The sequence below is a fragment of the Onychostoma macrolepis genome, chromosome 05 (assembly GCF_012432095.1).
Source record: "Onychostoma macrolepis isolate SWU-2019 chromosome 05, ASM1243209v1, whole genome shotgun sequence".
NCBI classification, from domain to species: Eukaryota; Metazoa; Chordata; class Actinopteri; order Cypriniformes; family Cyprinidae; genus Onychostoma; species Onychostoma macrolepis.
The window spans coordinates 20740560-20766946 of NC_081159.1; the positions used below are offsets into that span (position 1 = coordinate 20740560).

Consider the following 26387-nt stretch of genomic DNA (forward strand, 5'->3'; position numbering starts at 1 on the left):
ATAATATAATATAACATTTCTGACAATTTGAATTTAAATCTAATAAAAACCTAAGTGTTATCAATGAAAATCTATCATTTTATATTGGTCCCTGGGATATCTAAGGGTTGGAGTGGGGGTCTTTGGGTCTGTGCAAGTTTAAAATCCTTGGTTTAGGTGTTGGGATAAGAGGAAAAAATGAAACAGTGGTAAAGTGGTGAATGTAAAATCTAGCACCTTGTGCAGGATCCACATGTCACGTATTACGCGTCTGCGATTTATTTAGAAGAAAAGAGGGAGGGTTGACTATCTTTCTCCCCCACCCACAACACATACGTGATCATCACCCCCCAAAAACACCCTTTAACCAATAACGACGTGGCGCTCGGGACAAACGCGGAATGGACACCTTTAAAAGCTTGTTCCTCCTCCGGTATTGGCTGTTTCCTTGAGGGTGTCATTTTCAGGTCGTGGAGATCACTGCCTGTGTTTATACTCTGTTACACAGGTTTAGTCCTCGCAGACCTGGACTAGAACTTTACACATCAGCTTCGGGTTTAGGTCAGAGGATTTGGGGCTTAGCAGGGTTGTAATTGTGTCTCTAGAAAGCCAGATAAGTTTCCAAGCTAATGAATAGTTTTATAATGAGTGCTGATGGTGCTGTTCTTATGTAGTTGTACCTGTCCTTGGTGCTGAAACTGACCGGTGCACTTCACGGATTTGCTTTTGAGGGACTGTACGACAACAGATTCAACAAAACTGACCTGCAGTCAACAACAGAAGAAGGATCTGGTAAAAACAACTTTAAAAAATATAGGACCTGTTTTTCCCCTGGGAAAAGATCTAAAGGAGTTTGTCGGACTTAAAAAAAATGGCCAGAATAATAATCTAAATTTACCGTTGTAAATCTACCAGTTTTCGCTGTACCAACAAAACCAGTGTCAGAAAGGACAAATGCACATTTGATATCGATTTGTCTCGCGATGGAGGTATCAAACGGGTCGAGCTTTGGGATCGAGTCTATACTTTCTCACAGACCGACCAGTCCGTGTGTGTCAAAGGGGGAGTGCAGGTCTCCAGTGGAGTTGAGCCCGCGGTCGGATCTGGACAGCGGCTGTTCGTCGCCTCCCTCCCCGAGACGGACCTCGGTGGAAGACGCGGTGCAAAGACACGCTCGCGCCCTCGGACTGGACTCTCCTTTACAAATATCTCAGCAGCCACGAACAGTCACGTCCTCGTTCTTGATCAGAGACATACTAGCGGACTGCAAACCCCTGGCAGCCTGTGCTCCTTATTCCAGCACTGGACAGTCAGCACAAGATAATGAAGACTGCATGGACAAACTTCACAGCAATTCGTCCTCAGACAGTGAATACAGGGGTGAGACACACTAAGCTTGTTTTTGTTTTTTTTATTAAGCAAAATATATACTCAAAAGATTTCCAATGCAAACACTGTTTTACATTTTATTTTTAGATTAAATTAAAATTTATATATGGTCACACGCCGTTTTGCATTTTTACATTCCTAAGAAATTAGGTAAAACTTACTAGTCAAGATAAATATGTAAAAGTATTTTTTTAATGTTTAAAATCGAGATCTAAAATAAGAAATCAGTCCGAAAACGGAGGTTTTTCTAAGAGATCATAAAATAAGTACAAATAGCCTACATAGGCAGCATGGCTGACCTCCGTCAAGAAAAAAATAATCGAATTATTTATAGTTTTATGATAAAATTTTCGTTTTCTTTTCTATTCCTTCCTATTACGCAGTTCAATTAATCTTTAAATTTATTTGCAATCGAAACATATGGTATTTAAATAAAAAAACATCCCTGTTTTGGAGGTCATTTTAGCCAAAATGTATAGGCTAATGGTTTCAAACCCAAATCAAATGTCCTGATACAGGTTTAATCAACTGAGAGAGGCTCTTTGCTCACAATTAAGCTCAAAAACTAACTGGCAATAAATGGGTTTCATTAAATAATTTTGGCTCTGAATTTGTCCATCTGATGATCAGATGTGTAACATCATGTCAAGCCGCTTTTGAGAGTCTTTAGTTCTCACTGCAGCTGTTTAAATTCTTTAATTCAAAATTACTATCAAGAAGTGTTTCGTGCTGTTTAAACGCATGTCTAAACCACAGGCATTTTAAATAATGGAAATAACTGAATTTACTAATGGGAAATGCAATATAACAAACGTTAATGAGCTCTAGTAAGAATGCTAAATGCTTATGGTATATATATGTGTGGTTTATGGTATAAATATGTGCATGGCGTTTTCAGTGAAGGACGAAGCTGATCGAGAAATCTCCAGCAGTAGAGACAGCCCCAGCTCCCGGCTGAAGAAGCCTCGGAAAGCGCGCACTGCGTTCACTGATCACCAGCTGGCGCAGCTAGAGCGCAGCTTCGAGCGTCAGAAGTACCTCAGCGTGCAGGACAGGATGGAGCTGGCAGCGTCCCTCAACCTCACCGACACACAGGTCAAAACATGGTACCAAAACCGCAGGTGAATACAAACATCATATACTTTTGCACACCGTCAAAGATGCAACTGACTAGCAGCTATTATGCGGGCCGAACCACTTTAAAGGCGTTTTAAAATACAAAATCACTATGTAAGGTTTTATATTTCTCAAATAGGCCCATTATAATATCAGTAGCCTATTACTTTGTAAAAGAATCGGTTGTTGTGTGTTTTTCTTTCATGCTGTCAAAAAATTAAAGCACAACGGGAAAAAGTTGTGCATATACAACCACGCACACCACGACTCCAACACATTTAGTCATAAATAATAAATTACCGCATCGCGTATCAATAATTTAGCTTCCGAGTAGTAATTAAACAATTGCCAAAATTATCAATTATTTATCTGAAATGGCTCTTTGCTGAGTGACAATTTGACGGATGAGTGTTCTACAGGATATTACACGGATTCATCCTCGACGAACAAAAACTTTTCATGAAGCGCCAAATAGCCTATTTGTTTGTAGTTTATTATTATTATTTTTTCAAAAATATTCATAGCTCTGACTGCATTTAGGCGCTGCTGGAAAAAGCAAATATTTGTAATTTTATTCATGTTGTTTAAAGGCATTTTTGAGAAGAATGCCCCTTTCCAGAAGAAGAAGAAGAAAAGAAAAAAAGTAGCCTAGGCCTACTAAAAATTCACCTTGAATTTTAAAAACATTTTTGAATCACGAGGTTTTCTTAGGGTTACATTATTTGACCGGAGTAAATCATTCCTTTTCATAAAAATGTCAAATTATGCGAAAAAAATAAAATCAAAATAAATCAAAAGCCTAAAAATTTTAAGACGTCGACACACCTAAAGGGGTCGTCTTTGTTTTACGGGTTAATGTCACATGACAACAAAATGGCTTCCTGCATGTTAGTTACGCCACACTTTGATTTGATGGACAAGATTATTAAAAAAATATATGTATATAAAAAACAACAACAGTAATAATAAATAAATAAATAAAACATTCTAGACTCTGAGACCATTTCCAACAATTTCAGTCATTTAATAAGAAAATGTATTTATAAAGAAAACATGAACATTATATTGCAAATTAATGAGGCTGTTTGTTTCAAACAGAACGAAGTGGAAAAGGCAGACAGCAGTTGGACTGGAGCTCCTCGCGGAAGCAGGGAATTACTCAGCTCTACAAAGAATGTTCCCATCGCCCTATTTTTACCCTCAAAGTTTGGTGTCTAACCTCGACCCGGGACCAGGGTTGTATCTGTACAGAGGGCCGTCCGCGCCTCCTCCACCGGTCCAGCGGCCTCTGGTCCCGAGGATCCTCCTGCACGGTCTTCAGGGCGGCGGAGAGCCAGCGTCTCTCCCTGGAATCATACCGCGACATACGCCGCGATGAACTGATCCAACCTGACAAAAAAACACTCCAACCTCAGGAACGACTGGGATGCGCTTGGACAATACCCATGTATAACGAACATATAAACGCGCAATAATAGACTTTTCAAATGACTCTGACCAAAAGGTGAATGCTAACTATTTATTAAACTTTAACGCGCGGAAGCAGTTATCAGAAAATTATTTGACGAGGTTCCATCACCTCATGAACCTCCTGACTGTTTTCTGAAAGAAGTTGCTTTTCCCCTAAGAAATGGCGTGGTTTATTTGCACAAAATTATGACGCAAACAAACCAAAATAAACACAGCTATCTTTAAAAAAAAACAATTCAACTGAACCATATGCAACACAATTGTGAATTTTTGATAAAAATGCATTGTAAGAACAAAAATAATAAAATTAAAACAACACTAATAACTAACATGTAATTGTAACAAATGTGATTTATCACCGATTAATGTGATGGTGGTGGTAGTTTTACAAAACAGTTTTTCTAATGAAATGCACTGATCAGCGCAAAAATTAGCCTACTGATGGCACTACAACCTGTTCAGAGAATGAATCCGTTTTTGTGGAAATTGTGTTGTGTTCATGGGTAGTTTACAACCCAGTTCAACAGACGCCAAAATACTTTTCTAAATAAAGATTGTGAATTTGTCACATAAGACAGAAGTACTTTATTCTTCGATATTCTCTTGGTCAAACAGTTTTTGTATATTAGCTGTGAATACATGGTGCATATGATGAGCTTTAAAATAAGCAAAAATGTCATTTTTATAACTGGCCATCAAACCAACAGCCCGTGAACGCAGTTACGCAATAAAAACAAAATCTTTTCCGTGTTTCCTGCGCTCATATTGTGACTTGTTCTCCCATCTCTCTGTATTTACATAAATATTTACGTTTTTAATTAACATAAGCATATGCATTACTGCCAAAGGAAACCTTTTGTGAGCTCTCTTCACAAGAGCTTCGCACAGAGAAGCACACTCGCATCGAAACCAGCGTATCTGGGTAAGTGGTTTGTTGTGTGGGTTTAATTGACCAATCATAATAGGCGTTTCATTATTACAGACCAATCAAATTTTTACAAGCGGCTTTTACGCTAATAAAGCGACCATGAAACGTAATATTCCGGTCAAATTTCTTTTAACGCTCGCAGCGAAGACTCGGCCAAAAGACAGCAGCTGGTGACCGGGCGAGTCAGACTCAACGCTTGGACAGCTGGTCAGCGTAAGCCTCCATACATATCCACTCCTATTTACCTGACCAAGCCAGGGAAATGAGCTAAAAAGCTTTTAACAAAGGCTATTTTTGTGCGGTGTTCTCATAACCTTGTGTACAACATGAAAGGCGCGCCAAAAACGTTTGGATTCAATCCTGTGGAGAGTCCAAAATCTGACTAAAATAAACAAACACACGTATTAAATACAATTCACTTTTATATAAGATTCAGTGACTGTATTACAACATTCTGTAAATCACATTGCTGAAATGGTCATATTTATGGCACCACATTTATAATAAATTCATAGGTGAACTGACTGTGTGCAATAAAACATTTCTATGCACTTCACTCTGTTAAGCCTATTTTACGATTTGCATCAAAGCTTTTTTTTTGACGCAGATGGTAAAAGCAGGTTTTCAGACCACGCTGCTGACCGTTCGTGCTTTGTTACAGGTAAAAAAATGTCACTCTGTATAAAAAACACCTGTGCGTTCAACCCTGAGAATCCACCTGGCTGCAAGGACTCCAACCTCAGCATTAAAAGAGCCTCGGATCTCTCCGAAAGTCTTCCGCTTTATGCTGCGGTAGATTGCTCTTCCTCTGCTTGACCTTTCTTCTTTTTCCTCTTCTTCTTAGACTTGGATTCTCCATCTATCCCACTGTGATACTCTGAGCGCATTAGGTTTGACACTCGCTCCTTCGCCGTGAGTTTCTTGGGAGGCCTGAAAAACATTTCAATGAACTTATCACTCTTATGTGCATTTAAAAAGCCTTTCCTCCTAAAACCAATACAGAATAAAGGAAAAAAAGGGTGGAATTAAACATCTTAACCACAATGATAAAAAAGAACCGTGTGAATTGCTCTGAATGTTTAAAGCATCCTGAGATTTACCCTGTACAGGCTGGCTTGAGACCGGCTGAACGAATTTCCCACTGTCGTCAATAAAAGGCTCGTAGACAGCAGCAGGGGCCTGATGTAAAACTAGTGACTGTTTATCTAATCAATAACTCTGGAGAATGAAGCGGCGCTTTGGCCCCATGGGGCTGCTTAAGGATCCAATACACGCACCTACCTCATGGTGACACACGACACACTCTACCCCCGGGGCTTAGAGTGGCTATGAGACGGCAGTTATTGTTCTTTTGGTCCCTGAGCACTCTACAGGGACCCCTACAGGGGATATGAAGCATGTATACAGATATACATGAAGGTGGTATATTATATACAGTATAGAATGTCACTATATTTACACATACTGACAGACATGTCAAACATGCTTCAGCAGTAGTGATGCATCCACTAAGTAAGCGTTAATCTATCGAAGTTCTCCTTGGACGTAAAGAATGTGCAGAGGGAGACCTTCAAGCAGAGCTACAAAATGGAATGAGATTAAGCAAAATAAAACAATGGCATGTCCACAACTAACGCACTTAAAACTATTTAGCTTTAACACTCAGACAAGAAAGACGGACCAAAGAACGACAAAACGAACATCCTGCAGGAAGTCCAAATCTAGACACAGGGTGTCTCACCAATAAATCTCTGCAATTTGTCCATGAGTTTTCCAGTCATTTGTAATGACTAGATAAAAAAAAAACATTTTACCGTTCAATAGTTTGGGGACAGTTTTTTTTTTTTAATGAATAGTTTTATTGAGCAAGGGTGCATTAAATTGGCCAAAAGTGATAGTAAAGACATTTATGTTATAAAAAAATCTATTTCAAATAAACGGTTCATTTTATGAACTTTCTATCCAAAAAAAAAAAATGCATCACTGTTTCTACAAAATATTAAGCAGTACAGCTGTTTTCAACATTGATAAGAAATGCTTATTGAGCACCAAATATATCAGCATATTAGAATGATTTCTAAAGGATCATGAGACACTGAAGTTTGCTAAAAATTCAGCTTTGTCATCACAAGAATAAATTACATCTTAAAATAGAAAACAGTTGTTATAAATTATATTTCACAATACTAGACTTGATCAAATATTGATCACACTTGATCACTATATTCTCCATATTATATAAATTATCATCATCAAATAAAATATATTGGCTATAAAATAATACAACATCCTCCAAAAATAAGAAATAGAATTAAACTCTCAGAGGGATTGGTGTGTGTGTGTGTGTGTGTGTGTGTATTTTTGGTTGCCTGTGATGGCCTCTCTTCCGTGTACCAGAGGTCTTTGTTGTTGCGTCGCGTGTCCATAAGTGTGTGTGTATGTTTATATTGGTGTGATCTGCTCATTAGAGAAATCTTGTCTGGACATGGACAGTATACACCACATTCGGCTGTAATGAAGTCTCTCCTGACAGGACGGCAAGACTCGACTGAGACCATAAGACAGCACAGCACAACACAGCGATGTCACACACACACAATTAGGCTGGGAATGGTAAATGTTAATAGGGCCAAAGCACTGACCAGTTAAGTGGTATCGCCATAGTGCGGCATGAATATTCTATACTGAGCGATGGCTGGTAAATATAGATGTCAGCTGTCAGCTATGACGGCTGATAAGTTCATTACGGCTGTTGTCTGTTGTCTGGGCAGTGGAGGGAGAGTGAGAGTGCGTTATGGCTGCTCTGGGGCAGCTCCTCGGGGACTGACCTATTGTCCCGCTCCATGGGTTTCATTCACAGGTTCTGCTGCAGGTCACCCTGCCAATTACTAGTGGTTAGACACATGCTTCTCCCTATAGTGTCTGAGCCAGCATGTGGCACTAGTCAAAACTCAGTAGTACCATAAAGAAGTGTACATGTACAAACAAAGCCACAAAACTATTTAATACACAATTCTGAAATGGCTGAAATGAGCAGGGCTTCAAACAAACAAAAAAAAAAAAAAAGGAAAATAAATTTGAGGGAGCCGCTGGCTCCCAATTTAAACCAAATTCCTTTTTTTTTTTTCTTTCAAAGCTGACAAATTACAAAATCATTCGATAAAGATGGTTACAGTCACTGTTGTTCAGTGTGATAAGATGATTTAGTATATAGACTACAAAGATTTAAGCCATTCAAAAATAGGTAGATTTTGCAGTTGAACATAGTATCAACTTGTGTCATGTGTTTGGATCTCGTATGTTAAACAATAACCAATAATATTTGTTTGTTACAAATATTTAAATATCATAAACTATATTTGCCACAGTCTATATACTATAAAATATATTTATGCATTTAAAAAAAAAAAACTGTTTAAGAATATTATTACTTATTCATTATATAGTATCAGTTTTAAATTAAAAGCAACTTTAAAATTCAGATATATTGTGTATAAATGAATAATGGTATATTTAAAACAAATATAAAAATTATTGGGTGCATGTATCCTTATTTACACAATGCCATATGAACAATCAGTAAACAGACTGTTGTAACGATGTCAAGTAAATCACAAAGAAGTTTTTTTTAAGCAGACCTTCACAAAAATGACTAGTGGTTCAGTTGTGAAGTCAGTAACCACTCTCAATGATTCACTGACACTAATGGAATGAGTCATATTCAAACCATGAGCAAGTTTGCGGTCGTTTTGTGAATCTATTTGATGGATTCATAAAAGTAATTTCTTCATCATTCAGACTTTGCAACTTTGCTCTAATAAAAACAGAAAACTTTCATGAAATGCTTCCCTGACTGACTAAATTTTCAATTACTGTCGCACATTTCTTTATTTTTAGCCAGATTTTTAATTTAAAGCTGTGATAGGACTTTATCCTAATAGTTTTATATGTAAAGCTTTCTATAATGAAAGTGGCTACATACAGCGCCTTCGACAATGGAATAAGATCTTGTGTAAAAGAACGACTACCGGGAGTCTGTTTTCCACTCTGAAATGAAACGATGCAACTCAGTTAAATTTAATGTGTCACTAACCTTGAGTAAAGCAACTTTAACATCAGATTTTACCAAACTGTACCTGACACCCCCTTTACAGCACAGAGACAGCACACAGGGGCTTTTGAGCCTTTATCTCAAAAGGCGCACTAAAGAAGGTGGGATGAAAGAGAGGGAAGTAAAATACAGCAGAATACACTCACAATAACAGAAATTTTCAAAATGACAGTTCTGGTCTAACAAGAGAGCTGTGATCACTGCATGTGCGGGTCAGCTATGAAACACGTGCTGAACACTAGAGGAGAGGCCCATATGTCAAAATTCTTTATTTAAACACGCGTGGATACAGATAAAGCTCCTCACTATGTGACAGTAATGACGTTCAGGAAGGTTTTTGGCTCTGGCTCGGTTTAATTAAGTGTCCTGTGGAGAATCTGACCACACAAAGGAAGGCCTACACCAACACATCCAAGCGTGAGGGCTAGTCTGGACATGGCCTTTGCTAACCAGAGCCCACGCTTGCAGCGCCACGTTCAATCCTGTGGGAAATGACCACTAATAACCCTGCAGTGTCAAGCACTGGCCAAACCTCATAGTTAATGGCCTAACAACCATACTGCGATGTACTGGCCATATCATCAGCACATAATCAATCATCACCATCCTCGTCTGCAGTCCAAAATTACACTGCCAAAGACTGCTATCAGATTAAGTAAACCAGTTTTTGGGACAAGAGTATAGTCTGTATAGAAAGCAGCGATAACAGCTCTTTATAAAGGACGTCATACTGATATACTTTGGGAATAACGCTGCTACTGCATCTCACAAGGGAAAACAAGAGGGGTGAGTGCGTCAAAGGTGAAAGGTAAAACTTGCAGCTGGTAAAGGCAGGACTTGACTGGTCCTTTTTGACCCTGAAGAGCTCTGCTACAGTGAAAGACTCACAGCTGCCAAGAGTGTGTGTGAGCTGTGGGCTTTTCTCCAGCTCAGCCGCGCTGGCAATTTTCGGGGCAGCCGTGACAGTACATTTACACTAATTCAACATCCTACAAAAGGGCTCGAAGGCATTTCTCTTTCCTCTTCTTCAAGAAGTGACACTACATAAGTGGATGCATCTTACAAATGCAATAAAGGATTTTGGTGGTTGCTAAACACCAGATTTATTGTCTTGCTTAGAAATGTCAAAAGCACTGGTACTTCAGTACCTAGTTGATGCTGAAATAAAAAATTAAACAATTTCTATTCTACTACAGCACATGTAGTACTGAGCCTACTGACTCAATCTGGTTTTGCAGTTGCTGTTTGAAACATCTTGATCTGAGAGAAGCAGATCAAGCATTTGTTTCTTTTTTTGGTTTATTAAACAGGTTTAAATTACTTGTAATGTTTGCTTAATAGAATATTCTTGAAGACTAAAAATGTTTTAATTAAATCGTATTAGTACTTAATAGTATAATTTGTTAAAACTCACAGAGAATCTATATGTATCGATTGCTTAAAGTCAAATAATGAGCTGCATTCCCAATTCTGTGTACAATAATGCACTTCTGTTTTGAAACAGGATGCGCTACTGTTCAAAAGCTTGGGGTTGGTAAGATTTTGTTAATGATTTTAAAAGAAGTCTAATGCTCAACAAAATGGCATTTATTTGATAAAAAATACAGGAAAAAATATTAACACTAAAATACTACTACAATTTAAAATAACGGTTTTCTATTTTAATGTATTTAAAATGTAATTGATTCCTGTGATGTCACATTCTAATCATTCTAATATGCTGATTTGAAGCTCAAGAAACATTTCTTAATATCGACGTTGACAACAGTTGTGCGGTTTTATGTTTTTCTGGAAACAAATACATATTTAGCCAGGATTCAGTAAATAAAGTTAAAAAGAATAGGATTTATTTGAAACAGAAGTCTTTTATAATATTATAAACATCTTTACTGTAACTTTTGATCAATTTAATGCATCCTTGCTGAAAAAGGTAATAACTACTTTCTTTAAAAAAAAAAAAAAATGCACTGACCCCAAACAAATGAATGGTGGTTTATGACATTGAGCCGATCAGAACACTAATTACGATCAAAGAAAAATGTAAACAAAACAATGAAAAAATAAAGAAAGAAATGTTTAAAAGAGCTCACAATTTCAAACCTTATGTGGAAAAAAACCCTAAAGATGTTACAGAAGCCACAAAGGAAAATGTACAATCAAACAGAACATGGCTTAATTTATCTAAAAGCAGAACTAGATCATACTATCTGGCAGCGCAAACTGTTTGACAGATTCATAAATTACTGTCCAATTGCTGAAAACTTGCAGTACCTCTTGGCTTTGTCTTTGGCCTTCTTGGAGTCTTTGCTGTTGGCAGGATTAGTGGTTATGGAGCTGCCCAGGCCCTGGGGTGCGTCCCTCAGGCCAAAGCTCTTAGCAGCGTGGCCCAGGTGCAGGTTGCGAATGTGGAAGATGTGTTTCAGACTGGAGGGGTACGTGGTGTACGCTCTCAGGAAAGACTGCAGTGCTACAGGACCAAAAAAAATTTGTTTTTGAATTTTTCCAAGCACTTTCACTGGCAATAAAGGATTTTAAACGCTATTTGAATGTTAATAATATTGCTTTATTTTAATTAATTGATTTTACATTATTAGAATATTTTACACAACACTTTATTGTTGTTGTATTTATTAAAATATTTTATTGAATACAAATAATCACAATTGCAATACCAAGCGAAATAACAATTATGGTTTAGAGGTTAAATGGATGTAAAAAAATAAAAAAATAAAAAGATAGCTAAATTTCTTCTATGTAATGAAAATGTAGCTGGGCTGCAAAACTGTGAAACAAAATATTAATTTAAGACAGTAACCCTACATGATAATTAGTTTTTTGGCTTACCGCTCTTCGCTGTTTGCAGAGACTCGTTATTGGCATGAACATAATTCTCAAAGTCAGTCTGTAAAACAGTGGCTCTCTCTCGTACCTCCTGCTCAAAAGCAGCAGCTGATCTCTGCACAGTCATGTACAAAGAGACACAAAGATAAACAAAAATCTGAGTAAAATGAATACATATCGCATTCCAACAATTAAAAAAACATGTTATTATAATAAAAGCCAATAAAAACCAACAGCATCACATAAACTTTATTGGTTACACACACTAATGACACCTCCCCTCCCCATCAATGACCTCTGACCCTCAAATGAGGCTGCTAACAAGGGGGGTGGCACGGGTGAGGATTACAACCAGCCGATTGGTGCTGGGAGGGAAAAGGACATTAAATCAGGATTAGGACTGACTGAGCGCTGGCAGAAACATTCGCTCATTGTTGTCAGACGGCTCTCATTGTTGAGAGAGGGGTGGGGGGGAAAGAGATAAAGAGAAAGCCATTCTTCTCCCACAGCTGTTCTCTAGATCTGCATTTTTAAACCACATGCGATCTTCAACCAAGATAGAAAAGTTATAACATTATGCACAGTCCAACAAGTCAGCACTGAATCTTTGACTGTTTTTAAGGCTTAGATGTCAGAAGTTACCTTACTGTCCCATTTCCCTCTGCCTTTGAATCGCTCGTCCTTCTTCAGATTGGCCAAGATGTCCTCCATCTTCATCTCGGACAAACTGAGGGTGTAGATGGATATTGTACATAAATATATTAAACAATGGGAAATAAATAAATAAACTGCACCAAACATTTTCCTGATTGTGAGTTGTCTGGTTTAGATAGTTTAGCTCAACGTGTCGAGCCCTGCTAACCCTACCAAACTCCTTTTGATCATCCTTTAGTCCTGTAAACTGTAACTTGAGCCAAATATAGTCCTTGTGCCAGCAGAACAGATTCATTCTGCTCTCATGCAGAGAGACTGAGAGTGTGTGTTTTCTCTCGGCACTGAGATCAGCACCGAGTCATCAGTCCAGCTTTTGACTGTTATATTGTGAGCTTTGGAACAGAGACCATCTTTAAATCACAGTGTCAGGGACTGGACTTCATCCACACATCAGACAGGACCTGCCCTACAGTCCCCTACTGCTGTGTTCATCGAAATGATAAGTAAATGTGATATAGATGAGACGCCAGGCAGCACACCTGATGTTGTGATTGGCCAGCACATCCACAAAAGCCGTCTCAGAGGGGGTGAGGAAGAGCAGGCTGCTGCCCTGAGCTCCAATTCGTGCTGTGCGGCCCACACGATGAACGTACTCCACGGCGGAAACAGGAGGGTTATACTGAAACAGAAAGATGATATAAATTTTTTTTTTTTAAGTAGTACTGGAAATTTGAGGAGTTCAGTAATAGTAACAAAACTGGCTAAATTGTTCATTGAACTAGCGATGTGCAATTATGAGATTTTACAAATGAAGGAATCTAACCTGAACAATCCACGTAACCTGAGGCAGATCCAATCCACGTGCAGCCACATCCTAAGGAGAAAATTAACAACAAAAATATTTAAATATTAATTTAAACAGACTTCATGAACTAAAAAAATCAAAAATCTAAAAATCTAATCAATTATTTGTTGGTCTGACAAGTGCAAACAATGTCCTAGATCGACCTGATTCACTCTACTGAATTTACTATATTGCCTTATTTTACAAATCTATTGCCACACTATGCTATTATGATTTTGGAGCAAGACTGATATTTACAGCTCCCTCCTTCTGTGACTCAATCTGCTTCCTTATGGTTACCAGCACTGAGCTTTAACCACTATGCCACACTATTTGTTTTTTTTGGACAATTTTCAAACTTAACTCTAGCTCTCAAGCTCAACTAGCCTAAAATCTCAATTGAGGTGTCTGGAGCTGGTACAGATGGAGACCAACACAATGCCATGCCAGGCTGTCAACAGGAATAGAAGCACTCATTTACTCCAGGAGCCCTTCTGCAGAGTGACAAGATGGAAGAAGAGGAGGTGGAGGAAAGGGATGCACACACCTGTCCATAATTTTTTAAATCAACTAACTGTTATGTAACTTGAGCTACATCATTAGAATAATGTATTAATGAGTCATTTAACAAATGTTTATTTTAAAAGAACCCTTATATTTTAAAGAGTTTCCTCAAAGTTCATGAAAAGCTAATAATTAATTATATCCAATATAAAATTTAAATAAATGAATGGGATTGCATCAACTCAAAGACTGCAATATAACTAAATAACTTTATAGACTTATGTGTTTTGGAGTGAAGCACAGGCAGCTGGTGATCCAGTGTGTGTCAGTGTCTCCGAGTGACTCGGTTCACAGTAAATACTGCAATCTCAATCTCTGCATGTTACTGCGAGCTTAATGTGCATTTGGGAACGCAACGTGCACTAGGTTTACTTTAATACAGCATTACACCAGTATTCCACTAAAATAAAAGCTTGAGGATCTGAAACGCTAAATAGCTTGAGAGTTTGAACTACTGAAAATGAAGAACATAAGACGTAAATATTAGTATTGTAATTTGCACTGCAACTACTATAATTATCAAATATTAATTTATTTCGCAGTACAGTTGTAATTTAAAACTAATATTTCTGTCTTAATTTTATAATTAGATGTAAATTTTGTATAAATTATTATTATTACTATTATTATTCCTCACACCAAATGACAACACTTTTTCCATATAACATTAACAATGAGTTAATTAAAAATGTGTTTATAATATTTTAACCTTTTGAAAACTGCATATTTTCTATTTTAATTGACTTAATAAACCTGACTGGGAATCACTGCTCTAGACTGCAGACATGGTCAGAGAGTTATCATACAAACTGCGCCTTTTCAAATTACTTACCGTGCACAGCAGAATGCCGGTTTTACACTCAGAGAAATCCTGGAAGACTTCAGTGCGCTCCTGAAGGGAGAGAAACAGGAAAGTGCATTGCCATTTTGTTTCTAAAGTGGTCAAACACTGTACAAAAGAGAAACACTTGAGCTTAATCTTTAATTACAAAGTTATGCGAAACAATATTTCAGCAAAGGAACTAGCTGCATTTATATCAGAACAAAAGGTGAGGCAGAAACACGGATGAGAGCCCATCTGAAGATGGGATATCCGACAGCTCCTCTCTCTTTTTCTGCATGGAGCACAATCTGTTGTGTGCTGGAACAGCTGCCCGTCTCCTGCAGCTCTCCTCATCGGAGGAGACGCCCAGAGCTCAGCCTGTGCTGTCCCATTACCAAACCCATCCATAACACTACAGGCCAGCACCACACCCAGACCTTCTCTCTCATACATCTGACCAAGAGACTTCAGAGTCCCTTGCCCTTCCAGTGCCATATGGGCGAAACACGGCAGCTCCATTTATGCGGGGGTGAGGGTGCAGGCTGGACAGTGGCAGGATGCAGTTCCCCTGACACTGCCACAGGGCACCGACTGCTGCTGTTGCCTGAACGCCAGCTGGCTGAGGGCCGGCAGACCCCACCAGTCAACCAGACCATGATGGTCTAACCTAGTGTATTATGTTGCTAGTGATTCTGGATGCTTTTAAGAGACATGGTCATTTTAGCAGAATAGAAGCATGGGCTCCATTAATGTGTTGTTGTAGTCTTACTTTTGCTCAGATTTCTGCATCAAAGTATGATGGTCAGGATTTTTTTACCTTCAGACTATGACTCCATCCAGTTGGAGGATATCAACCATGTTTGATATTTTGATTCAATTTTAGAACGCACATTGTGTTCATTTGCCACACATCTAGCAATAAGGTACGTGTTTCTGCGTGATTTTGTTGTATTTGGAATGACTTGAAAGACTAGTAGTATGTGATCCTCAGCCGTGTATGATGCCCATTTTTTCTCTGTTACATTTTATAAACTTGGCAAGTGCATGATGCCCACTGTTTTAAAAATCTGTTCCTATTCAAGTGTTGCGTAGTGTATTCCAGCCTTAAGGTAAAATCTGAATGTTTAATTGCTGACTGAATAACAAATGTGTGGCTATATAGGACAGACACATACTATCTTGCCGTGAATATAAATACAAAATAATGTTTTGAATTTATATACATTAAATATCAAACTTTTATAACTATGTTTTTATTTGTTGAAGTCTTTTCAGAAATTAAAAAATATATATATATCATGGTTTTCACAATAAATATTTAGCAAAACAGTTTTCAACATTGATAATATTAAGAAATGTTTCTTGAGCACCAAATCAGCATATTGGAATGATTTCTAAAAGGGTCATGTGACACTGAAGACTGGAATAATTGAAACTGAAAATCTAGCTTTGCAATCACAGGAATAAAATTTCAAAATATATTAAAATAGAAAATAATTAATTATTTTAAATCTTTGCAATATTGCACAATATTAATTACCAATATATACAATCATTCTTTATTGTTACTATTTTTCACATTATAGAATAATAGTAAAGTCTTCAAAACTATAAAATGCCTGAAATGGAAGAATGGGAATTATGTAGGGATCAAAGAACAAACAATTAAATCCTGTGTCCTGTGAGGGAGTGGTTGGTCTAATAAAGTTAAACTGCATTCTGTGAACAAAACCTTGACAATCATTATAACTGGACTTGACACAATGTCTGACCTCTTGTCTCATGTTGCCATGAAGCCTGTAGAAGTTCAGGGATGTTGAGGTGTGTTTGGTTGATGTGTTGCTGGGCTTCTCACAGAGGACTGCAGTGAAGAGAGTAAGCAGAAACTCCACAGCCTCACAGCTCGATATGAAAATGATCAGCTTCTGCCGCTGCTCAAACTATGCGTAAAAACAAAATAAAATACTGAAGTCCAGTGACAGCTAGTGTGCATGTAACACGAGCAAATTACTTTCTTTGTTACAGTAAGCTCTAGCAGTAATAACATTGATGGTTATCAGTTATAATATTTTGGTAATTGGGTCACACTTGTTTTTAAGGTCCAATGCTCACTATTAACTATGACTTTTGCCTCAAACTCCTAATTTGCTGCTTATTAATTAGTTAGTAAGGTAGTTGTTAAGTTTATGTATTGGGTTAAGAATGTAGAATAAGGTCATGCAGAATATGTGCTTTATAAGGACTAATAAACAGCCAATATGTTAAAAACAGGCATACTGATAAGCAACTAGTTAACAGTGAAAATTGGTCCTTATACTAAAGTGTTACTGGTAATTGTACAACAGTTCAAACATTCGGGGTCAGTAAGATTTTACTAAAAGAAATTAATACTTTTCCTCAACAAGGATGCATGAAATTGATCAAAAGTGACAGTGAAGACATTCATTATGTTTCTTGAGCACCACATCAGCATATTAAAATGATTTCTGAAGGATCACATGACACTGAAGACTTGAGAAATGGCTGCTGAAAACATCACTGGAATAAAATACATTTTAAAACAGAAAACTTTCCAGCTTACTTCTTCCAATATTTAGAAGATTACAAAAATGCTTAAATAATTCACCAGGCCAAACTGAAATGACTTGAAGTGATTTACAGCGTAACAACAATACCACTGAGCGTTTATAACTGGGCTTTAACATATGGTGTCCCGTACCTTGCATTTGGCCAGTATAAAGGCAGCCAAAGAGACCAGGTGGAGTTTGCTGGGCACCACCACAACGTGCTGCTGCAGCTTCTCAGGCACCGCATAGCTGTCTGACAGAGCCTGAGGGCCCGCCTGGGGACACGCTTCAACTGTCTCCTCACTCCCCTCTGACACATGGATACTCACGGGCTCCTTCATACTGATACTGGCTAATCGGGACAGTCCTGGACGTGAAGAGAACAGAATCAGCATAAACGGTTGCACACCTATGTAGATTGTCACCAAAATGCTTTTGTGATCAAAATGTTGTGAAAGTAATACGTTTTTGGGACTCAGCACTATCGCAAACAGGAACGAGCTATAAGAGGCAAAAAAATTCAGTTTTCAATGGGATAAAAGCCTGTTCTGTCATGCAAAGAAAAGAAAGACTGGACTTGAGAGACAAAAACTCCTGTCAGCTCATCCTGTAGTCTCCTAGTCTGTTTCCACTAGAATAAAGCCAGTAAGGTACCTCCCATAGTCTAAAGTGAGCGCTTGTGCCACTGTCTCACTTTACATCCAGACACACTCTGAACTGTGGTAGTGAGTGGACGATAAGCTTACCCTCCGTGAGTGTAGCTGAAAGCAGCACATTCTGCCTGGCAAGTCCAGTCGCATTCAGAGCATTCAGAATCACAGTCAGATCTTTCTCAAAACCCAAATCCAGAGTCCTTCAAAACAGCACGGATGAACTAATAGTAAATACACATGATACTGATACGGTTTAAAATTATGGCAGCAAGAACTAATAAAGTAAAACCGAAATGATCAACACCAAATTTCTTCATCAATTATTCAGGTACTTCACACTGTGAACTGATGAATTACACTTTAAACTAGTAAAAAAAAAAAAAATTATATATATATATATATATATACATATACACACAGTGGGGCAAAAAAGTATGTAGTCAGCCACCAATTGTGCAAGTTCTCCCACTTAAAAAGATGAGAGAGGCCTGTAATTTTCATCATAGGTACACCTCAACTATGAGAGACAAAATGAGAAAAAAAATCCAGAAAATCACATTGTAGGATTTTGAAAGAATTTATTTGCAAATTATGGTGGAAAATAAGTATTTGGTCAATAACAAAATTTCATCTCAATACTTTGTTATATACCCTTTGTTGGCAATGACAGAGGTCAAACGTTTTCTGTAAGTCTTCAGAAGGTTTTCACACACTGTTGCTGGTATTTTGGCCCATTCCTCCATGCAGATCTCCTCTAGAGCAGTAATGTTTTGGGGCTGTCGCTGGGCAACACGGACTCCAAAGATTTTAGATGGGGTTGAGATCTGGAGACTGGCTAGGCCACTCCAGGACCTTGAAATGCTTCTTCTGAAGCCACTCCTTCGTTGCCAGGCGGTGTGTTTGGGATCATTGTCATGCTGAAAGACCCAGCCACGTTTCATCTTCAAAGCCCTTGCTGATGGAAGGAGGTTTTCACTCAAAATCTCACGATACATGGCCCCATTCATTCTTTCGTTTACGGATCAGTCGTCCTGGTCCCTTTGCAGAAAAACAGCCCCAAAGCATGATGTTTCCACCCCATGCTTCACAGTAGGTATGGTGTTCTTTGGATGCAACTCAGCATTCTTTCTCCTCCAAACACGACAAGTTGAGTTTTTACCAAAAAGTTCTATTTTGGTTTCATCTGACCATATGACATTCTCCCAATCCTCTTCTGGATCATCCAAATGCTCTCTAGCAAACTTCAGATGGGCCCGGACATGTACTGGCTTAAGCAGGGGGACACTGCAGGATTTGAGTCCCTGGTGGCGCAGTGTGTTACTGATGGTAGCCTTTGTTACTTTGGTCCCAGCTCTCTGCAGGTCATTCACTAGGTCCCCCCGTGTGGTTCTGGGATTTTTGCTCACAGTTCTTGTGATCATTTTGACCCCACGGGGTGAGATCTTGCGTGGAGCCCCAGATCAAGGGAGATTATCAGTGGTCTTGTATGTCTTCCATTTTCTAATAATTGCTCCCACAGTTGATTTCTTCACACCAAGCTGCTTACCTATTGCAGATTCAGTCTTCCCAGCCTGGTGCAGGTCTACAATTTTGTTTCTGGTGTCCTTTGACAGCTCTTTGGTCTTGGCCATGGTGGAGTTTGGAGTTGGACTGTTTGAGGTTGTGGACAGGTGTCTTTTATACTGATAACAAGTTCAAACAGATGCCATTAATACAAGTAACGAGTGGAGGACAGAGGAGCCTCTTAAAGAAGAAGTTACAGGTCTGTGAGAGCCACAAATCTTGCTTGTTTGTAGGTGACCAAATACTTATTTTACCGAGGAATTTACCAATTAATTCTTTAAAAATCCTACAATGTGATTTTCTGGATTTTTTTTTCTCTCATTTTGTCTCTCATAGTTGTGATGAAAATTACAGGGCTCTCTCATCTTTTTAAGTGGGAGAACTTGCACAATTGGTGGCTGACTAAATACTTTTTTGCCCCACTGTGTGTATATATATTAATTAGGGCTGGGTATCGATTCAAATGTTCCGATTCAATTCGATTTCGATTCGCAAGCTCTCGATTCGATTCTCTATTTTTTTATTACATTCAGTGAATATAGTTTTAATACAAAAGCTATTGATATTTCTAACAAAATGAACAGTAAACATCAGTTTACAAATAGTGAATTAATAAAAAGAAATTAAGAACCACAGGCCTGTATTTTAAACCTATTCTTTTTTGTATAGGGTCCTTTCTTAAACAATAATAGGGTCCTATAAAATTTTCTTAATTTTTCTGGTAATCAGATGAAGGCATAAAAAAATAATTTAATTTATCCTAATCAAATGAAAATTAAACCCTTTTATTTTTGGCAAACAAAGTGCTGCACAACAGAGGTTTACTGTTAAAATTAAAAAGAAAACAATTGGGATTATTCCTTTAAAAATAAAGATTTATTAATATGTATTAGTAGTAGTAGCATTAAGGTCTTAACATTAAACTAAACTTTTATTTTGACAGGTTGCCGTGAGGAACTTGCAGCTGCTGTGTATCAAGTGATACGATGGTAGTTTTCTCAAATTAAACCGTAAAATGCTAATGCAATGACTCTGAGGAGCAGTGTGTTAATATCATCATATAGTGAGACGGCAGAAGATGAAAACACCGCGAGCGTCGTCTGCGCTTTAGTATGCGTGTAGTAAACAAAAGAGTGCGTCGCGCCATCCGCCATTCATTCATTGCGGAAATCATGGCGCCTTACGCGTGATATCAAATGCTTCCACAGATTTATAGTATTACTATAGCGTTTCACCTGAGCATTACGAATCACGCGTATGGCTTTGTTCTTGGTTCTCATCAATAGTATCTCCGCCATGATAAGCACTGAATGAATGACAGGCTTTCTGTTGTAACATCGCGCATCGGTAAATAAGGGTGACATCTAGTGGAGAAGACTAATGATAAGAATCACATTAATCAGATCTTGTTTTAAATGTGTGCTGAAATAAATACCAGAAAAGATCGATTCGCGGCTTTTGAGAATCGACGTCATAAAAAAAACAAAACAAAAAAACGTTTAATCGAAAAATCAATTTTTTTTTTTTGCCCAGCCCTAATTTTAATGATTAAGAAATCATTTTTAGTTGAATTTTACTTTGAGTAGTAGAATAGTAGTATAATATCCAATTAATAAGATATTAATAAAATAAACAATTAGCAGATTAAAGGTTAACAAATTTGTTGTTAGCTACAGCCCTAATGCAAATTCTCAGTTCAAATCAGCAAATAATATTTATTTGTTTATTTAATGCCATATCAGCAACAAAGTCTATATTCATGGCAACATTACCAGTATCATTTTAATACATCATTAACAATAATATAATATTTTCTTAAGCAGCAATCACTATACAAAAAAACATACAAATAACAACAATAGTACTGATAAAAATCATATAGAATCTTTCATTTTAATCAATGATAAAAATTCTCAAATTTTTCCAGGAGAGACCTTTTTAAAAATGTCTCAAATCAGCAAACAAACTGACCTGTCGGCTTCATCCAGAATGAGCCAGCGCACAGCGCTGAAAGCAATACTTAGAGTGTTCTTTATGTGGTCCACCAGTCGGCCTGGAGTCGAGATCAGAACATTAATGCCCTTCCTCAGTCTGAATTCAAGATAAAGACAAGCAAAAACATATGGAAACACAGCAAGACATAGCACAGACTGAAATAATATTGCAGAATGAACTATACACTACTGTTAAAGTGTTGAGTCGGTAAGATTTTAATGTTTCTGACAGAAGTCTCTTACACTCAAGGCTGCATTTATTTGATCAAAAATACAGTAAAGCATTAATGGGGATTAATGTTCAGCAGCCATTACTCCAGATCCTTCCGAAATCATTAGATAGTGATTTGCTGCTCAAGAAACATTTCTTATTATCAATGTTGAGAACAGCTGTGCTGTGTAGCTCAAATAGTAGAGCATGGCGCTAGCAACGCCAAGATCATGGGTTCGATTCCCAGGGAAAGCAAGAGCTGATAAAATGTAAAAACTGTAACTTGAATGCAATGTAAGTCGCTTTGGATAAAAGCATCTGCTAAATGCATAAATGTAAATGTAAATGCTCAGTGATTTTGTAGAAAATGACATTTGTTTTTAGGGTTCTTTGATGAATCTAAATTTTAAAGAACAATATTTATTTGAAATAGAAGCGTTTTGTAAAATGCTAAATGTCTTTGCTGTCACTTTTGATCAATTTAAAGGTGCTGTATGTAGGATTGACATACAGCGGTTGAACTAGGTACTGCAGTCCAAATTCAAAATATTGGAGACGTTTTTTTTCACCCGGCCCCTCCCCCTCAGACGACACATGCAGGTTGCCAGATTAACTACACCAACAGGAACGAGCGCACATGACGATGAATGAAATTAAATACGCTGTGTTTTCCGCCAACTGGCAACCCGCGGTGCCGAAATACAATTGGGTAAACTGGCAGTGGGCGGGTTTCACAAACCATAACAAACACAGACATTCCGGGCCGGAATGTGCATTTTCATAGGAGAATAACTGACTGTAGAATTGTTTTTCAGATAAACAAGTATATTAACTTAGCATGTTTCTTAAATATCTGCAAACATATTATGGTATTTTTATGCTTTAGTAGAGTCAAAATCCTACATACAGCACCTTTGCTGAATAAATTTCTTTAAAAAAAAAATAATCTTACTGACTCCAAGCTGTTAAACTATAAAGTATTTGCAGTGATTCTGTAATTATTTGAAATGGATATGTAATGCAAGATACAATACTTTAACATTTGAATAATCACCAGAAATCTAATTCAGACCCGTTGCAGTAGTTGTATGTATTTTGTGTGGCTGTGTGTGCTGTTAACCTGGCTTTTTCTGCTTTTCTTTTCTCTCCTCCCATCAGAACTCCAGGCACAATCCAAGTGAAAGGCTGAAAAGAATAATTACAGTGAGTGACTTTTAAAGACTGAAAATGTAGTGGTTCAATTGTGTCAATACAGAACAATAATTTAGCAAAAGTGAAAATCCTCACTTTTAGGAGCTTCTGAAACATCTGAAAGCTCTGCAGGGCAAGCTGAAGGACAACCAGAAACAGATCCATGTTGGAAGGAAATAAAAAAAGGGTACATATAAGTGGAATATTCTATAAGATAAATCAGAAAATGATGATGGTTTTGTATCATTTAATACAATACCTCTCTGGTTGGAACAATCACAACAGCCAAAGGCCCGTCTGATCTCTGAAAAAAATATTACACTTAATTTAAGACATCAAAACTTGATGCACATAATGGTGCGTTAGCTATTTTATGGAAAATACTCAAGACTCATTTTTACTCAAAATTCATTTTTATCAATTTATTTGAATGTTTATTATAATACATTATTATAACCAGTGTTGGAATAACTGACTGCTAATGACCCCAATTTCTCCACACATAATCAATAAATGACAACCATTTCACAAAAAAAAATAAAAAATTTACTACTTTAAGCCAACTATAATTGAGTAAAACATAAAACGCCTGACTTGCCTTCACTTTAGGCTGCATCGCTTGTAAGAACTGAACCACTGGAATTCCATAAGCCAATGTTTTTCCTGGAGTAAAAATGTAAGAAAAAATATGAATAATCACATCTTTTAAAGTTTTTTTTCCTGTATTTAACAGATTAGAGTTACTACTACATAAGGATTTTTTGTAAACAATATAAATAACAATCTGAACATTCAATATTTTATTTACATGAAACATTGCAGGAACCCCACCTGATCCAGTCTGTGAGCGCACGACAGCATCTTTACCAGACATCAACACTGGTATGGTTTTCTTCTGGACACTAAAAATACAGATGAACATGAGAAAATGCAAAGAGGCGGACAATAAAAGGTAAGACGAAGCTACAGTACCTAGTCATGCTGGTCACATTCAACACCTTATGGAGCGTTGCCACCTGTAAAATAGTTTAATGAGGAGCGAAAAGTATAAGACAGCAGAAGTGTTTTGGTTGAGAGATTTGTTAAGCGATACTGAGGTTTGTTCGTACCAGATGAGGATGTAGATCGAGTTCTTCAAACATGTTGCTGGTGAAGACTTTCTCCTTTACTTGATTTACAGCAGGACTGGGAGAAAAGACGACAAGTAAATTGCATGCAAAGGTCAATTTTGAGAAAGACCCCAGTCCATTCACACAAGCTCAAATGTGTTGCATCTACCTGAGGACATCAGGGATCTCTGGGTTGTTTCTGAACAGAGACGATGTCTTGATAAATGGTCTGCCATGGTCTCCATGCTCTTCGGGAGCTTTCTTTGGAAATATTTTCACCTTTGATGGGGACTTTGCGGCAGAGTTTTCTCCCTGGTCCGCGTTCTCCTCTGTGTCTCTATTATTACTCCTCTGAGAGGGGCTTCTGGGGGTTTGCAGCTTTTGCTTATGTGTGTGCTGTTGACCAGTTTGATTAATCTTCCTCTGTTTGGAAGCGCTGCTCTCATGGGACTCAAAGACAGCCTTCCTCTTTGATTCTCGCTTTTTCTTTAACATCAACACAAAACGTACAGCACTTTAGAATCAGGCTGAAAGAAACTTGTGTGTAAACCAGAGTACATCAGTGTGTAATTAAAATGACAGCAACTACATAGCGAGCAGGACTGACTCACCTGTGCCCATTTCTCTGCTGTTGACAGAGGTCTTCGATTCGTCTTTTTGTGAAACTTTACAGGATCTGAGGAGATGTTGAGCATCAGCACGTCCTCAGCCATGATGGTAAGCAGGCTACAAACGCCTATTAAGTAACGTTAGTAGCTAAATAACTACACGTCAGACTACAAACAAGATGATAAATGGCTCATTATCCTTCGTTTGACTGAAATGTATGTTTACAAATGATATTCACTTTAAAACAGTAAAAACACAACACAGACAGCTGTACACATATGAAGTGAATCACACGTGTTTTTCTTCCGTCCACCACAACGTGAGGAAATTTCCGGGTAAGACGTTAACAAAATAAAAGTCCCGCTGCTTTTCTTTCTTTTTTTTTTTTGGCGGCTCGAAGGACATTTAACGCGTCTCATTGGAGATATAGTATATATAGTAATCTGCTGCTAAGAACAATTAAAATATAGTATTATAAGATACACATTGCATTTTAAAGCATAACCCTAATCAAATTATGTTTTTTATTAAAATTAAAATTTTATTAAAAATATTAAAATTTTATTAAAAATATTGTTTTCTCTTATCTCTTTTCTTCTAAGCTTTCTCTTAATTAATACAGAGTATTAGGACAATATTCCTGCATTTAGATTTAGATTTTAGTGGATTAAGAACTCCATGTCATCTGCAAAAGACCATTTTTGTTATATTGTATACATTTTATGGTATAAAGATGTTGTGAGGCCTTTTAAAAGGATAGTCCACCCAAAAATGAAAATTCTGTCATCATTTATTCATATCATTCCAAACCTGTATTACTGACTTTCTGTGGAACACAAATAAGATATTTTGAAGAACGCTGGTAACCAAACAGTTTTGGGCCCCATTTACATCCATTGTATTTTTGTCCATACAATGGAAGTCAACAGGAAACAAAACTGTTTGGTTACCAACATTCTGCATTCCAGAGAAGAGACAAAGTCATACAGGTTTTGAATGACATGAACGTGAGCAAAGGATGACAAGCTTTTCATTCCTGGGAGAACTATCAGTTTAAGCACCTTTTCTCTCACATTGTATAAAGCTTAAATATGAATCTTTCTAACATTATAAAAATCGCATCACATTTTTTTTTTCTATGTAGTACAGATTTGAAATAAAATCTTAGTTGAAAATCAGTCTTTCTTCAGAGTATAAACAGATTAGGGTGAACCAGAACCAGAACCAGGGGGAGCTCAGGGAATACTTCCTCATTCAGACGCATTTCATTTTTGCAGCCCCCTCTCCCTTTGGATATACACTGGCCCTCATGTTTACATATTCAGAGGAGATGCATATTCTGGACTTCATCTGCAGTAATTAAGTCAGTGTCCGCCTGTCATAGCACACTATCTGAGGGGAATTTAAAAATCAGCCTGTTAACATGTTCCTCTAACCAGTGTACTTAACTTCTTTCCCCCCAGTGGGAGTCATCCAGTGACCTCAAAGAAAGGAAGAGAGAAGGAAAGAAAATTTAATAATCAAAGCAGCATCGACTGGTTTCCTTAGCATAAGACCACTGAAGTGGGACTAATACTGCCCACCACAAAGGGTCTGGCCAGTCTGCTTTTTCTCACTACGTTAATTAAACATACGTTGAATTAGCAGGTGCCATGCACTCCCATGAGTTCACACACGGTCAGATGGCAAGAATGACTACATTGGTTGGGTAATGTGTTTTTACCATGCAGAATTTGGAGACATAGCAGCATTAATTAAAATATAAGATAAA

At 37.6% G+C, this 26387-nt stretch overlaps 2 protein-coding genes across 2 annotated transcripts; one reads left to right on the top strand and one right to left on the bottom strand.

Moving 5' to 3' along the window:
- Window positions 1-260: 260 nt before the first annotated feature.
- Window positions 261-5185, top strand: barhl1a (BarH-like homeobox 1a). The gene is made up of 3 exons (XM_058776726.1): window positions 261-1359; window positions 2267-2489; window positions 3583-5185. The coding sequence occupies exons 1-3, from the start codon at window positions 963-965 to the stop codon at window positions 3860-3862; spliced, it is 900 nt and encodes a 299-aa protein (XP_058632709.1). The 5' UTR covers window positions 261-962; the 3' UTR covers window positions 3863-5185.
- Window positions 5186-5286: 101 nt separating this feature from the next.
- Window positions 5287-24963, bottom strand: ddx31 (DEAD (Asp-Glu-Ala-Asp) box polypeptide 31). The gene is made up of 20 exons (XM_058776725.1): window positions 24619-24963; window positions 24177-24493; window positions 24008-24083; window positions 23871-23914; window positions 23730-23800; window positions 23497-23561; window positions 23158-23202; window positions 22995-23036; window positions 22828-22892; window positions 21474-21593; window positions 18033-18139; window positions 17439-17653; window positions 16492-16659; window positions 14729-14788; window positions 13312-13362; window positions 13028-13167; window positions 12477-12561; window positions 11838-11949; window positions 11265-11460; window positions 5287-5812 (listed from the first exon to the last, which is right to left on the bottom strand). Exons 1-20 carry the CDS (start codon window positions 24718-24720, stop codon window positions 5665-5667), a joined length of 2229 nt encoding a protein of 742 aa, XP_058632708.1. The 5' UTR covers window positions 24721-24963; the 3' UTR covers window positions 5287-5664.
- Window positions 24964-26387: the final 1424 nt, after the last annotated feature.

Bases quoted from the DNA above. Each gene is read 5' to 3' on its own strand.
- barhl1a (XM_058776726.1), top strand. From the start codon at position 963: ATGGAGGTATCAAACGGGTCGAGCTTTGGGATCGAGTCTATACTTTCT. The intron at 1,360-2,266 runs GTGAGACACACT...TGGCGTTTTCAG, and splicing joins CTCAGACAGTGAATACAGGG to TGAAGGACGAAGCTGATCGA. The intron at 2,490-3,582 runs GTGAATACAAAC...TGTTTCAAACAG, and splicing joins ACATGGTACCAAAACCGCAG to AACGAAGTGGAAAAGGCAGA.
- ddx31 (XM_058776725.1), bottom strand. From the start codon at position 24,720: ATGGCTGAGGACGTGCTGATGCTCAACATCTCCTCAGATCCTGTAAAG. The intron at 23,801-23,870 runs GTACTGTAGCTT...CTGTATTTTTAG, and splicing joins AATGTGACCAGCATGACTAG to TGTCCAGAAGAAAACCATAC. The intron at 11,950-12,476 runs GTAACTTCTGAC...ATGACTGTGCAG, and splicing joins GAGGGAAATGGGACAGTAAG to AGATCAGCTGCTGCTTTTGA.